Source organism: Vollenhovia emeryi, unplaced genomic scaffold (assembly GCF_000949405.1).
Source record: "Vollenhovia emeryi isolate VEMERY1.0 unplaced genomic scaffold, V.emery_V1.0 DF939306.1, whole genome shotgun sequence".
In the NCBI taxonomy this organism is placed as follows: Eukaryota; Metazoa; Arthropoda; class Insecta; order Hymenoptera; family Formicidae; genus Vollenhovia; species Vollenhovia emeryi.
In genome coordinates, this window is record NW_011967060.1 from 125,093 (window position 1) to 145,532 (window position 20,440).

The 20,440-nt window shown below is 35.9% G+C and overlaps 4 protein-coding genes and 1 non-coding gene across 5 annotated transcripts; 4 read left to right on the forward strand and 1 right to left on the reverse strand.

Moving 5' to 3' along the window:
- Positions 1–537: 537 nt before the first annotated feature.
- On the reverse strand, positions 538–1,293 carry LOC105558874 (diaminopimelate epimerase, chloroplastic-like). The gene has a single exon (XM_012006796.1). The coding sequence runs from the start codon at positions 1,291–1,293 to the stop codon at positions 538–540; it is 756 nt and encodes a 251-aa protein (XP_011862186.1).
- A 3,783-nt stretch (positions 1,294–5,076) lies between these two features.
- Trnav-uac lies at positions 5,077–5,149 on the forward strand. The gene has a single exon. It is a non-coding gene; the product is annotated as a tRNA-Val (tRNA).
- Positions 5,150–5,201: 52 nt separating this feature from the next.
- LOC105558875 (DNA gyrase subunit A, chloroplastic/mitochondrial-like) lies at positions 5,202–7,910 on the forward strand. Its single transcript, XM_012006797.1, has one exon. The coding sequence runs from the start codon at positions 5,202–5,204 to the stop codon at positions 7,908–7,910; it is 2,709 nt and encodes a 902-aa protein (XP_011862187.1).
- An 86-nt stretch (positions 7,911–7,996) lies between these two features.
- On the forward strand, positions 7,997–8,596 carry LOC105558876 (cytochrome b-c1 complex subunit Rieske, mitochondrial-like). Its single transcript, XM_012006798.1, has one exon. The coding sequence runs from the start codon at positions 7,997–7,999 to the stop codon at positions 8,594–8,596; it is 600 nt and encodes a 199-aa protein (XP_011862188.1).
- Positions 8,597–19,047: 10,451 nt separating this feature from the next.
- On the forward strand, positions 19,048–20,328 carry LOC105558877 (4-hydroxy-3-methylbut-2-en-1-yl diphosphate synthase (ferredoxin), chloroplastic-like). The gene has a single exon (XM_012006799.1). It carries the CDS (start codon positions 19,048–19,050, stop codon positions 20,326–20,328), a length of 1,281 nt encoding a protein of 426 aa, XP_011862189.1.
- Positions 20,329–20,440: the final 112 nt, after the last annotated feature.

Below are 20,440 nucleotides of genomic sequence, written 5' to 3' on the forward strand. Positions count from 1 at the left end.
TTTCTGGATCCCAGACTGGGATGACACCCCACTTAACCGTCATTCCGCCGCAGACCGTCATACCGCGATTCATTCGCGGTATCTCTTAGCCACTAACACGTAGCGGGATGACGAATTGCTTAACCGTCATGCCACCGCGAACCGTCATTCCGCCGCGGCGCTAACAAGAGATCCCGCTAACACGTAACGGGATGACGGTTGTCGTTTAGCTATAAATGTTTAAGAAATTTACCAAACGAAAAAAAAGGCAAAAGAAGCCCCGTGGTGCGAGTTTTGACTCTATATTACTGTAAGTGGCGCTGTAATAATGTGCTAACGCTTAAAATAAGCACAATTTGGCTGAATGTAGAAAAAATAAAAAAGACATGCAGCCGCTATAATTTTATGTAATCCGCCAATAAATACCCTGAGTTTTTTACTGAATTTTGTCATTGAGCCTGCAGGTCAAAAACAAATTTTGAGTCATAAATACCCTTAATATTATAATAAGGGGGCTGGCGGAGTTTGTCAAGTAGTTTTGCATTGTAAAAACAATTATCACAAAAATCCTATATCACCAGTCATGAATACGTTATTTGCCCATTCGATTAATAACCTACCTCCTGGTAAATCTACTGAAGTCTGTTGGGCAGTCAGATATCCACGTAGTGTGGATGCAACAAGTGCTGCACAGGCTGCACTACCGCATGATGCAGTAATGCCTGTACCTCTTTCCCAAACTCTTAAAGCTATTTCTCCAGACTTTTCAACTTGTGCAATACTAATATTAATTTTCTGAGGAAATAGTACGTGATTTTCTAGCTTTGGTCCTAAATTTCGCAATGGTATTTCACTTATGTTATCAACAAAAAAAACTATATGAGGGTTACCAATATTTACTGCAACAGGATCTTTTAGCATTTCAAGCTCTATAGGTAAGTGAAGAGTGTCACACTCAGTAGACAAGGGAATTTCATGCCACTTTAGCAAAGGTTTACCCATGTTAACCTTTATGGATTTATCACCAACTTTAAAACACTCTAAAATGCGTTTGTTTACCAGCTCAATAGTGATATGCTCAGTACCTTTTTCTGACATTATCAAATATCCAACACAGCGTGCTGCGTTTCCGCACATTTCAGCTCGACTACCATCAGCATTATAGATATGTATAAAGCAGTTTGCAGCATTAGACATTGTTATAATTATCACTTGATCACAACTGCTTTGATCAGCAATTTGTCTATAGTTCCAGTCTAAATTGTTTGTTGAACGTGAGTCTATGATAACAAAATTATTGCCAGTACCGTGCATCTTGATAAAATTTTTAGGACCTTGGCCACTCATCATAAAAAAATATTTCTTCTATTGGTCTTCTTTTTTTCTTACTTATTTCGGCGCCCTCTTCTTCGTAACCAACCGCTATCACTGACATTACATTAAAATCATCGGATATGTTGAATCTTTCTACTATTTTATCTCTATCAAATCCACCCATTTGATGAGCCATTAAGTTCACAGATGCAGCCTGTAGCATAAGAGCATAATTTGCTGCACCAGTATCATGACTAGCCCAAAGATTTTCTCCTTTACCTTGTTTACGGAAGTTTTTAGCACCTAAAGATATGATTAACACTTGTGCATCTTTTGCCCATTTTTGATTAGATTCATCAAGACAATTTAGCAGCTTTTTCCATGCGCTTTGATTGTTCTGTTTGTTGCATATCACATATCTCCAAGGTTCATCACCAAAACATGAGGGAGTCAGCCTTACAGCTTCCATTAAAATATCCATGTCTTCCTGAGATATTGCTCTTGTAGTATCGTATGAACGTCCGCTGTGTCTTGCTTTCATCAACAATAATAGATCTTGTTTACTCATCATTTTTAATTTAATAGTGCATAAATAATTCATTGTAGCACAATATGAGCAAAATTTAAATTGCAAAACCTCTTATACACATATATTATATTTAATAAGTTATTTTTATTGGGAAGGTATGTTTATAACACAATCTAGCAGCAGATCAACACTGGCTGAAATATTGTCTTGCGTTTTACTTTTATTCTTGATGGCTCAAATAAGCGTACCATTGCAGCCTGTGCCTATCACATTGCAAACTTTAGGAGTAATGCTTATTGGGCTTAAATTTAACCGCAGAACAGCATTCTATTCTGTGCTTACATATCTATCACTTGGTGCAGCAGGATTTCCTGTTTTTGCGAATTTTTCTGGTGGTTATCACATTTTTCTCGAACCGACAGGTGGATATTTAATTGGCTGTTTAGCTGCTGTTATAGTAATGAGCAAAGTAAATGAATTACTGAACTCTAAATATAAATCATTTGTGTGTAATTCTTTAAGTTGTCTGGCTGGTACAGTTGTAATCTTTATTTGTGGTGTTAGTTGGCTTGCTGTTTACTTGGGTCTAGGACAAGCAATAATGGTGGGTGCTTTACCATTTATCCTTCCTGGTTTGGTAAAAATTTTTCTACTTGTAGCAGCTTTGCAATATTTGAAAAAATGATAAAATTCCGCCCTCATCATTTCATGTGCACCCTCGCGTTTCGGGGATATGGTTATTCTCAGGGTTTTGTAGAAAATTATAAAAAGATAGCAAGCAAAGTAATTAGTGATCCTAACACTCAAATCGAAGTAGTAGGCAACCCTGATAGTATCTGTAGTGCTTGTCCAAATCAGACTAAACAAGGTAAATGCACCTCACAAGCTAAAGTTTTAGAGCTAGATAGAAGGCATATGGGAATTTTAGGAATAAAAATTGGCGAGACTTTAACTTGGAATGAAGCGGTAAAAAAGATTAGAGAGAAAATGTCTTTAAAGGAATTTAATTACGCATGTGAGGAGTGCAACCGGCAGCCATATGGAATATGTAAAAATGCCCTTTTAAATTGTCATTCCTATAAAGATAGTTGACAAAATGTTAAGATAAATTGAAGCATTTTTGTGGAAATAGACTTCTTGCACTACCTCCCAAGTCACAACTGTCATTCAGTAGAAACAAAAAACTTGCTTGACAAACTCCGCCAGCCCCTTATCATAATATTGAAGGTATTCAGTTATCTTCATCTGTGCAGATTAAACAGCAAGAAAACAACGTAGTTGGCGTCTTATTTTTAATTTTTTGCACTATGTGCACCTTATGTCTTCACAACATTTCTGGGTTTTTACCTATATAAGCTGAAACGCGCTTATAAGTCGTTTAAGACAGTATAGTACGCCAATTTGCAGGATTAGAGAGTGACAACTAGCTAACGCGGGGTTTCTTTTGCCTTTTTTTCTGCTTAGTAAATTTCTTAAATATTTAAACTAAGGTGAGTTGCGTTTAAAAGCAGCTAAATTGCAGTGTTTAAGATTTAAAAAACGCCAAATACTGAAAATAGACAATGACCAGGGCTTCTTTTGCCTTTTTTTTCGTTTGGTAAATTTCTTAATGTTTGTAGCTAAACGACAACCGTCATCCCTGTAAAGGTCAAGTATCCCGCTGCGTGTTAGCGGATGAGATACCGCGAATGAATCGCGGTATGACGGTTAAGTAGGGTGTCATTCCAGTCTGGGATCTAGTTCTTATTGTACATTTATTTGGTGTAGAGTTAAGTTTCCTGGATCCCAGTGTCTGGGCACTGGGATGACACCCTCCTGATGGGCCCATAGCTGTACGAACATTCATTTTTGAAGACAGCAAATGGTGTCATTCCAGCGCTCCTTTCTCGTCATCCCAGTGCGTGACACTGGGATCTAGCCTTTATTATTTGGTTGAAATTAAGTCTTCTGGATCCAAGTAGTCAGCTACTCGGATGAAAGGAGAAGGGGCTACTCGGATAATACTATTATAGAGTGAACCAGTGTCAGCTACTCAGATGACAAAAAAGGATGCTACTGGAATGAAAGGAGAAGAAGGTTACTTAGATGGCAGGAAGAGCTACTTGAATGACGGTGTCGGTAAACTTAGAACTATAATAACTATTTGCCTTTTTTCTACTTAAGTTTGGGTTATGCAAGAAGTCTAATAGAACGAAATATGGAAGACAAAAGATAAGTGCATTCTACGCAGCATCGCTAATTAATAGTATCTTTATTATTGTATGAGATAGGTAATTTAGCATTTATGAATTTGTAATGTGTTACGCATAGCTCAAAGAAATAAGGTTTACTGGTTACACACTGCAGCCAATGCCACAACACTAGGATCTATGTTTGTCTGCATGTTAATTTGCGTTGTGATTTTATGGAGGTCTTCTGTTACCTATGCTAGTGAAAATTTGGAGATACAGAAGGCCTTTGATAGTGTTGTCAAGCATATAAAAGCTGATAAAAAATATAAAGATCTTGATGTTATTGAGAGAAAAAGTGATAAATTTAATATCAAAATTGCGCAGAATTCTGGCAAGAGTTTTGACATATACTCTACTTTAAGAAAAGCAAAAGATTCCTTTGAGTCAGGAGATAATGAAACAGCTATTTCTCTCCTTAATCAGATCATCACAAAGTTTCCTTATCATAAAAATGCTTTAATTGGATTGGGAAATATCTATTACGCTAATAAAGAATACAAAAAAGCTGTAGAGATTTACACAAGACTGTTAAAAGAATACCCTAGTAACCCTTACATATTAAAAAATTTTCTGACGATAATCTCACAATATGATCCTGATCTGGCGTTGAGTGAAATGTTGAAATTGTATGATATACATAAAAATTATGCTCCTTTATTAGCAAATTTAAGTCTGATTTATATGAAAAAGGAGGATTATGTAAAAGGTAAAGAGTATATGACAACTGCTATCTCCCTTGATGAAAACAATATTTTTTATACCTATAATTTAGCTGTTATTCTAGATAAACTTTCAGATTTTAAAAATGCTACAATATTCTACTTAAAGTTGTTGAATATGGCTACAACTTCGAAAAATGTGAGTGAAAAAATACCTTTATACAAAGTGACAGCAAGACTAAAATTTATAAAACTCCACAGCACGCACCCAAAGATTTCATAAAAGCTTATAGCTTACCTAAATCTAATTTATCGCTATTTTTGTTTACAATAATAATATTGAGCTATAGAATTACATCTAAAGGGGCAATTAGCTCAGCTGGTAGAGCATCTCGTTTACACCGAGGAGGTCGGCAGTTCAAGTCTGTCATTGCCCATTTGCTTAACTGAATGTTAATATTATTAATTACTTCAATCAAAATATAGAAAATGCAGGATAATATAGTACCAATCTCAATAGTAAAAGAGCTGGAAGATTCTTATCTCTCCTACGCAATGAGCGTTATCATAAGCCGGGCTATACCTGACGTGCGAGATGGATTTAAACCTGTTCATAGGCGCATATTATATGCAATGTCAAGGGCTGGATATGATGCTGGTAAGCCATATAAAAAGGCGGCTCGTATAGTAGGGGATGTAATGGGGAAATATCACCCACATGGTGATGCAGCTATTTACGATTCCTTGGTTAGAATGGCCCAAGATTTCTCTCTTCTTTTACCACTTATTGATGGGCAAGGTAATTTTGGTTCGATAGATGGAGATCCACCAGCTTCAATGCGATACACAGAAGCAAGGCTTCAGAAGGTGTCACACTTTTTACTAAATGATATTGACGAAGATACAGTTGATTTTAGGCCAAACTATGATGGAAATGAAACAGAGCCTGTTGTACTGCCTGCAGAATTTCCGAATCTATTGGTAAATGGTGCAAGCGGTGTTGCAGTTGGTATGGCAACCAATATTCCTTCTCACAACCTTGGAGAAATAATAGATGCTTGTATGTTATATATAGATAATCCTGAAGTTACTTTGGATGAGTTACTTGAAGTGATGCCAGGGCCGGATTTTCCAACTGGGGGAACGATCCTTGGAAGGTCTGGAATAAGATCAGCATTTGCAACGGGTCGTGGATCAATTGTTGTGCAAGGCAAGACTCACATGGAAGACCTGCCACAAGATAGGCAAGCAATAGTGATTGATGAAATACCTTACCAGGTAAATAAAGTAAAATTAATTGAGAAGATAGGTGAGCTTGTAAAAGAAAAAAGAATTGATGGCATAACAGAAATTAGGGATGAGTCTGATAAGTCTGGTATTAGGGTAGTAATTGACCTCAGAAGAAATGCTGAAGCAAGTTTTATACTTAATCAAATATTGGGACTAACTCCACTAAGAAGTAGTTTTAGTGTTAACACTTTAGTCCTCAACAACAACAGGCCTGCTTTGATGTCATTAAAAGAAATCATAGCTGCTTTTGTTGATTTTAGAAAAGAAGTATTAATCAGGAGAACAGAATTTCGTCTAAGAAAAACAAGGGAAAAAGCTCATATATATATAGGGCTCTACATTGCGGTCTTGAGCATAGATGAAGTGATAAAAATCATCCGTGGTGCAAAAGATCCTGCGGAAGCAAGTAGAGAACTTTTAAATAAAGAATGGAAAACTTCAGCTGAGATAAACACAATTATTGGATTAATCTCAGACAGCATGAGCTTTTTGAAAGACGGAGTGTATAGATTAACTGAGCTGCAAACGAAAGCTATTCTTGACATGAAATTGCAACGTTTAACAGGCCTTGAAAAAGACAAATTAGAAGCTGAGCTAAGTTCAATGATCAACCTGATAAAAGAATATATCGCTTTTCTTGGCTCAGGAGAGAAGTTGATGAAAGAAATAAAAAACAATCTACAAGAAATAAAGAACAGATTTGCTGTGCCGCGAAAAACTTTAATAGAGGAATCAGATACGGACATTGAAGCTGAAGATCTAATTCCACAAGAGGATATGGTAATAACCGTAACTATGAATGGTTATATCAAGCGTGTGAAGCTTTCTCATTATAGAACTCAGCGTCGTGGTGGAAAAGGAAAGCTAGGACAAGGATTAAAAGAAGAGGATGTAACCACAAAATTATTTGTTGGGAATACCCATACTAGCCTTTTATTCTTTTCTAATATTGGCCGAGTTTATAGATTAAAAGTTTATAAGTTACCTCTTGCAGAGCCAACTGCACGTGGAAGAGCACTTGTTAATATATTCCCGCTTAGCGATGGTGAAACTATAACTAATATAATGCCATTACCAAGTGAAAATGACGAAAATCAAAACATAGTTTTTGCTACTGCTCATGGGAACATAAGGCGCAATTCTTTAGCGGATTTTCACTATATTCCAAGCAATGGAAAAATAGCAATCAAGCTCGATGAAGGAGATAAGTTAATATCAGTTAAAGTATGCAATGAAATTGATCATGTTTTTCTTTCAACAAGATTCGGCAAAAGTATCAGATTTGTTGTAAGTGATGTGCGTCAATTTAAAAGTCGCAATTCAGATGGCGTAAGAGGTATCAAACTTGCAAAGAATGACAGCGTGATATCCATGACCATATTAAATGGGATAGGTGTAGCAACAGAAACAAAAGAACTTTACTTAAAAGTTCCACTTGCAAAAAGACTGGGGGCTGCGATTAATAACTCCATTGATTCTAAATTGGAAAAGACTTTGAATGATTTAGGAATAGATAACGAATTATTCTTAAAACTTGCAGTGAATGAGGAGTTTATATTAACTATTACCGAAAATGGCTTTGGTAAAAGAACTTCTGCGTATGAGTATAGAATAACTAACAGGGGTGGTGTTGGTATCACCAATATTCTTACTACCAACAGAAACGGTAATGTTGTTGCTAGTTTTCCAGTTGAGCAGGGTGATAATATCATGCTTATTACAGATAAAGGAAAGTTAATTCGTATTTCAGTAAATGATATCAGAATTGCAGGACGTAGCACTCAAGGAGTCACTCTGTTTAAAACAGAGAGTAGAGAAAAGGTGGTGTCAGTAGCGAAAATTGAAGATCCTGATTCCACTGAAGGTAGTATTTCTGAAGTTGAAAACTCTATCTCTTTTCAACTGTAGTACAGGTTAAACAAAAAGCGCAAGTTTTTGTTGATTAATACGCAGTATTTAATTTAAAATATATACTTATGGCTAAGTAGAGATCAATGGGTAAAAATTTAACTAAAAATAAAAAAACACTGGCAAACAAAGAGGATAAAAAAACACCTCCCGTTAAAGATCTTACTAAAAATAAGGGTAGGAGAGATTTTATAACATTAACTACATGCGCTATGGCGGGTATAGGAGCTGCAAGTGGACTTTGGCCACTGGTTAAGTCTATGAATCCTTCTGCTGAAGTTCTAGCAACTTCCACAGTGGAGGTGAATTTGTCTGGAATCCAGGAAGGACGCGGAGTAAAAGTAAAGTGGCAAGGTAAACCAGTATTCATTCGTAGACGCACAAAGCAAGAAATTGAGGTTGCAAGAGCTGTGAATGTAAAGAACTTGAGGGACCCTGAGTCAGATGAACAGAGAGTACGTGAAGGAAAAGATGAATGGTTAATCATGATCGGAATATGTACACATCTTGGGTGTGTACCGGTTGATCATGCTACAAGAGATGGTAATGGTTGGTTCTGTCCTTGCCACGGTTCATATTATGATACATCAGGCCGAGTAATTGGGGGGCCTGCACCAAAAAATATGGTTGTACCTGATTATTTTTTTCCCAGTGAGAATGTTGTGGTAATTGGCAAGAAGGCTTAACGGAACTCGTTAAAAAAAACTCACAGGATCAACATCTATTATCACTGCAATACTCGAATTCAAGTTACAATTTTTAATCCAACATTTCAGCTTTTTTTGTATGGATAGACTATGCTTATTGTGTATTTTTAATAATACCCTATACCGATACTTATTATTTAAAAAATTTATCGCTGCTGGTGATGGGCCAAGAATTTCAAATTCCTTTTTGTCTACACCTACATTTTTTTCCTGGATACAAGTAGTTGAGCTACTTGGATAACGGAGAAGAGATTTTATTATTTCATTCGCTGCTTTTTGTGTCGCAATCTGATTCTTACCACAAATTATAAGCGCTATTAATCTGCTAAATGGTGGCATTTTGGCTTCGCGTCTTGACTTAAGTTCAATTTCATAAAATGAGTTCCTTTTTTGATGTAGCAATGCTTTTATTATTGAACTTTCAGGATTATTGGTTTGCACTATTACCATTCCTTTTTCATTGAACCTTCCTGACCTGCCTGCAACTTGGTGCAATAATTGATACGTCTTTTCCGCTGCTCTTAAATCAGAATTTTCGAGGCTCAAATCTGCATTTATTACTCCAACCAAAGTTAATTTAGGAAAATTGTGCCCCTTAGCAATTATTTGTGTGCCGATTATAATGTTCACCTCTTCTTTCAGTACCAAGTCAATTACGTTACTAACCGACTTCTGATCGCTGCTTATCATCGTAGTTTTTGCGTTTGGTATTAATTTCACCATTTCTTCAAGTAACCTTTCAATTCCTACGCCATAAAGGGAAAATGACTGTTCACTCTGGCAATCAGAGCATTTTTCTGGGAGTTTTAATTGATAAGAGCAATGATGGCACAAAAGAGCATTTTTTTTCTTGTGATATGTAAGCCAAACAGCACAATTTAAGCAGGAAATTTTATATCCACACTTTTTACAAACTGCCAGTTGTGCATACCCTCGGCGGTTTAAAAAGAGCATAACCTGCTGTTCTTTCTCTATGGTTTGTTTGATGCTTTCAAAAAGCTCAGAGGAGATCCATTGCTTGTTGTTCCTCATATCTACTACTTTAATGAGTGGCAATTCTGCACCACCGAATCGCTTAGTTAGCTTTACATGATTGTAATTCCCGCTTTTAACATGATGAATCGTTTCAAGCAGTGGAGTTGCTGATGATAAAATAATCGGAATATTTTCAAATTTGGCTAAGATTATCGCCATATCTCGAGCATTATATATAATGCCCTGTTCTTGCTTAAAAGATGAATCATGCTCTTCATCAACAATAATCAATTTTAGGTTTTTATAAGGCAAAAAAAGTGCTGATCGTGCACCAATAATTATCTGCGCATTTCCACTTGCTATATTGAGCCAATTATTCCGGCGAGTTTTTGGAGTGAGCCTTGAGTGCCATTCAACTAAGTTCCTTGATATCTGACCACGAACACGATTTACCAATTGTGAAGTTAAAACAATTTCAGGCAAGAGGATTAGCACTTGTGCATTACCTTCTCCTGGTGTCATTCCAGTGCTTGACACTGGAATCCAGGTTTTGATCGAAAATGTTGTATAGTGCGCTTGTTTACAATCAATTTTGCTGGATCCCAGACTGGGATGACACCCTCTTGGTAGACCCAAATCACAATGTCCGTACAGTTGTGCCTCTGGGCACTGGGATGGTAAAGTCTGAGCAGCATTTGGAACGGCAGTGTAATTCTTAATCAATTGTGCAATCACAGACAAATAAACTTCCGTTTTTCCAGATCCTGTCTCACCGTCAAGCAAAGTCACTGAATATTCGTTCAAATTGCTTATTATTTTATCACTAGCTATCTGCTGTTCAGGGCTTAATTGGCAACTTATTTCACTTATTTCCTGCTTCTGCTTAGCACAAACCAATTTATCTATTTGATTTACTTTCAACACTCCTCCCATTATCACTTTGGCAAGCATACCAATAGGTATTAAATTGTATTGTGCAACCCACTCTGCAAATTCGATCAATTTTGGTCTAATATTTGGTAAATCGATTTTTTGCTCAATAAATTTTAATGCTCGACCACTCTTGTCACTATATTTCCAAACTATTCCGATCAAGCGTTTTTTGCCAAATGGCACCACTACGTAATCTCCAATTGAAACTTCAGTATTTTCTTCAACTGCATATGAAAATAACTGATCAATTGGAAGTGGTAGTAATACATCAACTGTTCTTGTCATAGCAGCCTAAGTTTAGCACTATTTTGAAAATATTCGTTTTGATTTTTTCCTTCAAATCAGGGTCAGAGTTTATTATGCCTTCTATATCTTTCCTAATTTGCTCTGATTGCTCTTTTGCAAATTCTATCTGTTTTTCTATATATTCTCTGGCTTTTCCTGTGGCATTCTGCAAGCGGCACTTGTTTGCATATCGCTTAAATTGCGCTCAATTGTTCTTAGCTCTTTTAATTCTTCTTGCTTTTGTGAAACCATACACTCTTTACCCCATCGTTTTTTGCGATGAATTCAGCATATTTTTCCAACAGTTTTGCATCTAATTTATCGGTTTTTGCAAAGTGATTGCAGGCTTTTACAAATGCATATGCCCGATTTGGGTGAGCTCTATGAACAGCTATGTTATACAACTTTATCACAAGTTTCTCATAACCTCCTGTTTACACATAACTTAACAAATACATTAGCCATTTTTGACTTTATAAACTCAGATATAGCTGTCTCTATATTTTCTATACGCTGATGATGATTATGAAAAAACTGGATTCCAGATTGGAATGACACCATTTGTTGTAAACTCACTTTTTCTTGATTTTTTGGTTTATCTTGTCTACCTATTTTGCCATTCTGCTGAACGGATACATCCGAGTAGCACATCCTTTACTTTGTGGGTATACTTTTTTTGACATGTGGTTATATCTTTTTTAATATAAAGGATATATACTTATGCATTATATATTTTTTTGTATGAGGAGTTATATGAAAATGAAGAGATTATGCGTTTTGGCTGTGTTGCTTACTTCATCTCTAGCAGGTACAGCTACTAATAGTGCAAGTAAGTCAGGTGCAAGTAAGTCAGATGCAAGTAAGTCAGGTGCAAGTAAGTCAGGTGCAAGTAAGTCAGGTGCAGCTACTAATAGTGCAAGTAAGTCAGAAGATCAGTACTATGCAGGTTTAAACTTTGGTGCTGGATGGGGTAGTGGCTTTGTAATGAAACCTAGCGTTGTTTTTGGTTATCATCATGATAAAAACTCTAAGTTTGAACTTGAGGTTCTTGCTAACATGAGTGATATTGCTAAGGATACAAGGAAAATAGGGGCTAGCTTATTGGCAAATTACCGTTATTACCCTGACCTTGATATTGATCCCGTTAAGCTATATGTCAGCGGAGGTTTAGGAGGATACCTACAAGTAATACCTTTTGGCTTTGGTAACAGTGATACAAGTAAACCTGCAAGCACAGATGTTGTAGCTGCTGCAGAGGAGGCATCTGTAGTAGACAACATACTGGGTTCTATTTCCTATAAACTGAAGGTTGGTGTTGATTATGAAATTGCCCCACAGATAGTTGGTACAGCTGGTGTCACCGCAGGCGGGCAATTAAGTCATATAAAAGCAAAACAAATACCAGATGCAATTCTGGAGGTAGGAATACGTTATAATTTTTAATGCTGCTACTTAGTTCATAAAGGTAGAGACAATGTTGAGGATGAAATAAACAGCATTAAAAAAATCTGGAAATATATGAGATACTTTTCGAATATGGCTTTGAACGTTAACTATAGATTAGAAAAATGATAAGAAAGAGGGTAAACTCCAGTATTTGTAACCGTTCACGGATTGTGAGAATGAATAAAGAACTAGATCCAAAGTGTGATGGTATGGATTTAGTATAAATAATTCAGGATGCTTGTGTCCACTGGTTACATATAAATTCATAAGGTTTTGAGAGTTTTGAGTCTTTTTGCGTAATATAACAAAGTTGTAAAGGTGTAACCATAATTCCTCCTTCAATGGTAACTTCTTATATATCATACCATCACACTTTGGACCTAAGCACTCCGTTCAACAAGCTAGAACTGCTATATTTGAATACATAGAAATTTTTACAAAAAACAGCGTAGGCATTCCTGAACATTGTGATTCATCATTCTTTTTGTAAAAAATTTTCTTAACTTTCTCTCCACTTTTTCTGGGTAAGGTCACAGAATTTTTTACTGGAAATCTTAATTTTGCCTTAGCAATAAATCAACTTAAGGTCATAATATCTTGACATTTATTTAATGTTGCTATATAATAGCTATGTACACTTTGTGTACTATAGCAATAAAATTACCTTGTAATAGGTGTATTGAACCCGAGGGCAGTACTCGGCGTCTCCACCATTTTTTTAATTTATACGGGGACGAATAAGGATCGACATGCATAGTAAAGATGGTAGCTTTGCTCGGTTAGATACCACCGCTAAGAGTTCATAATTTAAATGCAAACGATAATTTTGCTGCTGAAGACAATGTTGCAATAGCTGCTTAATTTAAGCACTATAACTTCATTGCTATACGCACGGTTCAGGGAACGCCGGGTAACAGAAGTTCCCCAAAAGTTTATGTATGTGAAAGTTATATGGAGCAAACAGATTACAAAAAATTGCTTAATTCTGCTAAGTTTCAAGTTATCAAAAAGACTTTAGATATTATATCAGGTAATGGTTTTACCCCTTACTTAGAAATATTATTTTTCACATATTTTAATAGTGTGACCATGCCAGATCGTTTGAAAAAGTCATACCCTATTCAAATGCTTATTATATTACAGCATCAATTCTATGATTTAAAAGTTTCTGAGGATAAATTTAGCGTCAGTTTGAGTTTTCAAGGAAAACAAGAGCGAATTACTATACCATTTTTTGCTATTAGTGAGTTTCGTGATAAAATTTCAGGGGATGTTTTGATATTTGACAAAATCAGTATCAATTCTGATAAAGAATACAAAAGTGAAAAATGTACTGAAAAATTATCAAACGGTAGTATTATATCCATAGATCAACTGCGTGATGAGTAATTGCTCATCTTTGTAAACAAAAAATATTAATAGAAAGAAGTGGTCTAACTTAAGTAATAGAATAGAGGGTAGACAAATATGCTAAATCTTTAATTGTTTGTTAACGCAGATGGCAAAATTTTTCTTACATATCGGCAACTTTCTTTATTGAAAAGTTTAGAAAGATGTTGTAAAATTATTATAGTAGTAGACTTTGGTAAAACTTATGGCAGGTTCAGGTATTGACATTAGCGAAAAAGTTTTAAAGAATCTCACTCGCCTAGCTAAAGTGAAAAACCAATCAGTTCAAGAGCTAGCAGAGGAGTTTATACAAAAAGCAATTGAACATGAAGAAGATATGGCGATAGTCAAACTTGCTATCCAACGTGACACCCGAGATGCAAAATTCATTAAGCATGAAGACGTCAACTGGGGATAAATATTTAATCTGTTATGAGGAAAATGTAGTTCACGAAGACATTCCAAGTCTTCCTAAGACAATATGGTCAAGGATAAAAGAGATCTTAAAAGAGCGCCTTACGCTTTCTCCTGAGAAGGCAGGAGACCCCTTGCTTGGTGAGTTCAAAGAATATCGTAGAGTACGAACAGGTGATTACCGCTTGGTTTATAGGATCATTAAACTAGAACGTGTAGTAATAATTACTGCAATAGAGCATAGAGAATATATTTACAACAATTAAACTCTATATCAGTAACTTTCTTTATTGAAAAGTTTAGAAAGATGTTGTAAAATTATTATAGTAGTAGACTTTGGTAAAATTTATGGCGGATTCAAAAGTTAGTGTAACTTTCAGTAGTGAAACTTCAGGCTGTCTTATCGACTTAGCTAAAGTCACTAAAAAACCTGTTCAAGAGCTAGCGGAAAAGTTAATGCAACAAGCAATCGACGAAATAGAAAATATGGGAACAGCTAGAATCATTGAAGAATATGAAGCTAATTGTGAAGAAAAAATAGAGGTTAATGAAGAAGTCTGGAGAAAAATCCTATGTAGTTAGATGCGATAGGCGTGTTCTTAAAAAGGATATTCCAGCATTACCAGCAAAAATAAGATCAATTATCATAGACTTTATAGATAACGATCTCGCAATTGATCCGCTTGGTGCTGGTAAAAAGTTGCACGGTGAGTTCGAAGGGTACAGAAGGGCAGATATCAATAACTATCGTATTGTCTATTCCGTAGATACCGTAGAGCTTAGAGTAGATGTTGCTTCAGTAAAGCACAGACAAGGTGTTTATAAGCAATCACTGAAAAAACCACGAAAACGCTAAATATATTTTTCAAACTCCTTTTCTATCAAGTTATATAAATACTATAGAGATTATATATTTTTATACACCACTCCTTCCTCCTACCTTAGGTGCAGCTCAAAAAATGAAGTTTTTTTTGGTTCAGCAAAAATAACATTTTGAGTTTAAAAAGGCTAAATACTTGTCTTTTATATATCTTTCGTGTAATAGATATGTATGCATCCAATCATATATCTACTCAACACGTTACTTGATCTTTATAGCTTCATTCTAATATGTTGGGTTGTCTTAAACTGGCTGGTTAAACTTAATATGGTGAACATATATAATGAAACTGTCAGTAACATAATGCACATCTTGAACCAATTGACATATCCACCACTAAAGATTATTAGAAGATATATACCACCGTTCAATGGATTAGATTTATCTATAATGATATTGCTAATAACAATTCACTTTGTAAAATATACAGTAGCTTACTACTTTAGGTAGATGTTAAAAAAATATCTAAAATCAGCAATATATCTATCCCTTTTAATATATGTATATATATCAGTTTTTAGCTACAACTATAAAGATCCTTCCTTAAACACGGCTACAAATAAGGAAGTGACAAATTTAGGTGGAATAGTAGGTTCATATTTAGCTGATATATTGGTTCAATTTCTTGGATTAACTAGTGTTACAATAGCTACAACCATAGTTTACTTGTTGATCTTCAGGCCAGCAAAAATACTGCTGAAAATTCTCTATTTAATATTAATCAATTTAGGAGTATGTGCTATATTACCACAACTTTCGCTAGGCATCACAGTAAGGTACAGACACAGTGGAATAATAGGGAATGCACTCGTTAATAACTGCCCGTTTTATGTATTTGTGATAGTAACATTAATAGGTCTTGTAGGACTAATTGGTTGGAAGAGAACAATTTACTCTATATTTTTCCTATTCAAAAAAATAGCTTGCTTATTTGTAAATGTTCCATTCTTCAGATCACATAAAACTGCTGAGTATTCAATTGCACCATTAGTAGTAGAAGAAAAACATAGAATTACTAAACAACAACCAAAAGAAAGACAGAAAAAAGCTACTGAGGAGATTTTTAAACCTTCCAGTGAGTTCGAATTTCCAAGCATTCATTTACTTTCTAAAGCAGAGGAGTCTTTGCAGAGAAAGCAGCTGAATGAAATGGAGAGCAATAAAAATTTATCTCTGTTAGAACAAGTCCTGAGTGATTTTGGCGTGCAAGGAAAAATTATCAGTGTATGCTATGGACCGGTTGTGACTTTATACAAACTTGAACCACAAGCTGGTACGAAATCTGCAAGAGTAATTGGCCTTGCAGATGACATTGCACGTTCGATGAGTGCACTCTCTGCACGTATTTCAATAATTCGTGGGCAAAATGCTATGGGAATAGAGTTGCCGAACAAGGAACGAGAAATTGTAATGCTGCGTGATTTGCTTGAATCACCAGAATACCAGAATGCAAACTTAAATCTCCCAATTGCGCTTGGCAAAGAAATAAGCGGAAAACCAGTTATTGCAGATCTAACTAAAATGCCCCACTTGCTCGTTGCTGGAACCACAGGGTCAGGTAAATCAGTTGCGATTAACACTATGATTCTTTCACTCGTTTATCGATTAAGTCCTGACAAATGCAAGATGATAATGATCGACCCAAAAATGCTTGAGCTTTCAATATATGATGCAATACCGCACCTAATGGCGCCAGTAGTAACAGAGCCAAAAAAGGCTGTTATTGCTCTTAAGTGGATAGTGAAAGAAATGGAAAATCGCTATCGCATGATGTCGTATTTAAATGTACGCAATGTAATAAACTATAACCAAAAAATCACAGAAGCGATGAATAGTGGAATAGAATTGGAGCGCGTTGTACAGATTGGCTTTAACTCAACAACAGGCAAACCTTTGTTTGAAAAAATACCAATCAAAATGGAGACATTTCCGTATATTGTAGTGATCGTGGATGAAATGGCAGATTTGATGCTTGTTGCCGGCAAAGAGATAGAGTGCTCTATTCAACGTTTAGCTCAGATGGCTCGTGCTGCAGGAATACACATCATAATGGCAACACAACGCCCATCTGTGGATGTGATCACAGGTGTGATAAAGGCGAACTTTCCAACGAGAATCAGTTTTGCTGTTACTTCTAAGATAGATAGCCGTACAATACTTGGCGAACAAGGAGCTGAACAATTGCTCGGTATGGGTGATATGCTCTACATGGCTTCTGGTGGTAAGATTATTCGAGTTCACGGTCCATTTGTAAGCGATGATGAAGTGCAAAATATAGTTGATCATCTAAAAATGCAAGGTGAGCCAAATTATATGGAGGAAATCACCAAAGAAGATGAAAATTCTTCTGTGGAATCAGAAGGTGAAACAGAGGATGAAGAAAACGACCTCTACAATCAAGCAGTGGCCATCATTCAAAGAGATCAAAAAGTTTCAACCAGTTACATTCAGCGACAACTTAGAATAGGCTATAACAGAGCTGCAAATATTGTTGAAAGAATGGAAAGAGAAGGTATTGTCAGCGCACCAAGTTACTCAGGAAAGAGAGAGATATTGGTTGAATAGCAACCTTGTAATACCTTAATTTAAGTTTCCGCACCTTCAAAAAGCAAGTCAAACAAAATTATTAGAAGATCAATACATAATGACAATTGATTTAATACTAATTTAAGTACTAAAAACGTACAATAGTAATATATTAATTAGCTAGGGGGTTAAAATGGTAAAAGAAATTTTTCGTGATTGGTTCGGTGTAACAAAGAATGAAGCGGACATCGCAAATAACGCAGCAATTGATGCAGCGCAGGCAACGGACATTGCAAATAACACGGCAATCAATGTAGCGCAGTCAGCAGACATTGCAAATAACACGGCAATCAACGTAGCACAGTCAGCGGACATTGCAAATAACACGGCAATCAATGTAGCGCAGTCAGCGGACATTGCAAATCTGGCAGCAGAAAATGCATCGCAGGCAGAGAAAATTACAAATCTGTCAGAGGCAGTAGCAGATCAACAAAAAATAATGATAGCTTGTATAGCAGTCAGTGCTGTCGCTGCAGTAGCGTTAACTTGTTTTGTTGTCTGCATCTGTTATGGAATTAAATGTGAGAGGGAGAAAGAAAAGAACTTATCTAAAGATACACCAGGCACAGAACTTAATAATCTAGGTAAATCAAATACACCGGGCACAAAACTTGACGCAGACGGTGGTACTAAACTGAGTAACTTAGAAGTGAATGGCTCAAAATCTGTAAATAATATAGCTGCATAACACTCTTCTTGAGAAGGTGTTACGCAACTTGTAGCACCTTACTCTTCTCTTAGCCTATGTAGGTTTTTTGATAGCAAACATATCACTTTTTAGAAAAATATTTGTATTGTAAAGTTAGTAAATATTCTGGTTTACTTAAAGTTTGTTAATTGCTATCTTTTAAAACATGATATTTACTATAGCACCATATGCTTAGGATTTTTTCTAAAGTTTTGTTTATATTAATGTTTTTGGTTGCTAGCTTTTTTACTGTGCATAGTGCTGGAGCTAAATCTAAGCTCAGTAAGAGATACATACCTCCTGGTAACCCTGGTGGTGCAAACTTTCATACAGATGAGGATTTTGCTGAGTCATATAAACTGTATGAGAAGCGTAGGGAGCTCCTCAAGAAAAAAAAGTTACAAGATCGAGCTACAAATAAAGAAGATCTAATCAAAAAATTAAAAGAGAAAAAAATTGCTAGTCTTGATAATGAGCCAAATGACATGGAAGCGTGCATAGTCGACGATGAAGAGAGCGCTGTGATAAATCAGCATGGTATTAATATCGCACGTTTAAAGGGTGCTGTATTTATAGATCAAGAGCCAGTTTTCCAGTATGAAAGTAAGCAGCATGAAAATGAACAACAAGAAGGGAAGAAAGTTACTTCAACACGAGAAAAGAAAGTTTCTCCTATAAATATCACTATAAAAGAAACTCCATCAAGAAGAACGTGCTCACGTGATTCTATTGCTAATTTGGATAACGTAGATGCTTATAGTTTGAATGGGTCAAGTTCATTTGGCAGCGTAGCTGACACAGTAAAATAGTATCACAATATTGGCCATTAATAATATGCTAGATAAAGACCTGATATTGAATGACGATGCATATGAATTATCGCCAATTTCCAGGCACAAAACTCATGTTGTAGAAGTTGGAAAAGTAAAGATAGGCGGAAATAATCCTGTAGTTGTACAATCTATGGCGCTTGGTGTGCATATAGATTCTGATAATATAAAAAGTAGCGCAAAACATTATGCAAAAGAAATAACAGAACTAGCGCGCGCAGGTTCAGAGTTAGTACGGATTGCTTTAAATTCAGAGGAAGTAGCAAGGGCAATGCCTTATATAGTAGAAGAGATAAATAAAGAAGGTTTTGACGGTAAAATATTGGTAGGCTGCGGTCAATATGAGCTAGATAAATTAGTTCAAGATTATCCAGACAGCATCAAAATGCTGGGTAAAATTAGAATCAATCCAGGCAATATAGGCTTTGGCGACAAACGTGATGAGAAGTTTGAAAGGGTGATAGAGTATGCAATAATGCACGATCTTCCGGTTAGAATTGGAGTAAATTGGGGTAGTCTTAATAAATACCTTTTGCAAAAACTGATGGATGAAAACTCTTCGCTTAGTAATGCAAGGCCTTCTGATGTTATACTGCGCAAAGCACTTGTAATGTCTGCTCTTGATAGTGCAAAAAAAGCTGAAGAAATTGGTCTAAATTCAAACAAAATAATCATTTCATGTAAAGTTAGCAAAGTACAAGATTTAATTTTAGTTTATATGGCACTTGCAAAATCTTCCAATTATGCGCTGCATTTGGGTTTAACTGAGGCTGGTATGGGCAATAAAGGTGTGGTAAATACCGCAGCAGGGCTTACTTATTTATTGCAAAATGGCATTGGAGATACAATACGGGCTTCTTTGACTCAACGTCCTGGTGAATTGCGTACTAATGAAGTGGTGGTGTGTCAGGAAATATTGCAATCTATAGGCTTGCGACACTTTAACCCTCAGGTTAATTCATGTCCTGGTTGTGGGCGCACGAGTAGCGATCGTTTTCGTATATTAACTGAAGAAGTGAATGGCTATATAAAAACTCATATGCCGATATGGAAGAAAAAAAATCCAGGTGTAGAGCATATGAACATTGCTGTTATGGGATGCATAGTAAATGGTCCTGGAGAAAGCAAACACGCAAATTTGGGAATCAGCTTGCCTGGATATGGAGAAAAACCTGTTTCAGCAGTCTACAAAGACGGCAAATATTTCAAAACTTTACAAGGTGATAATGTCTCTGAAGAATTTAAGGCAATTATTGATAATTATGTGAAGGAGCATTACACGTAACCTTTCACAGTTAATTAATAGATAAATCGCAAATAAAAAAAGAAAATTAAACCTTGTTTTTCTTTTTTCGCTATTAATATATTTATAACACAATTGAGTTTAAATAGTTGGT

What these genes read in the sequence shown, in the direction of transcription:
- LOC105558874 (XM_012006796.1), bottom strand. Translation starts at nt 1,293, where the DNA reads ATGCACGGTACTGGCAATAATTTTGTTATCATAGACTCACGTTCAACA.
- LOC105558875 (XM_012006797.1), top strand. Translation starts at nt 5,202, where the DNA reads ATGCAGGATAATATAGTACCAATCTCAATAGTAAAAGAGCTGGAAGAT.
- LOC105558876 (XM_012006798.1), top strand. Translation starts at nt 7,997, where the DNA reads ATGGGTAAAAATTTAACTAAAAATAAAAAAACACTGGCAAACAAAGAG.
- LOC105558877 (XM_012006799.1), top strand. Translation starts at nt 19,048, where the DNA reads ATGCTAGATAAAGACCTGATATTGAATGACGATGCATATGAATTATCG.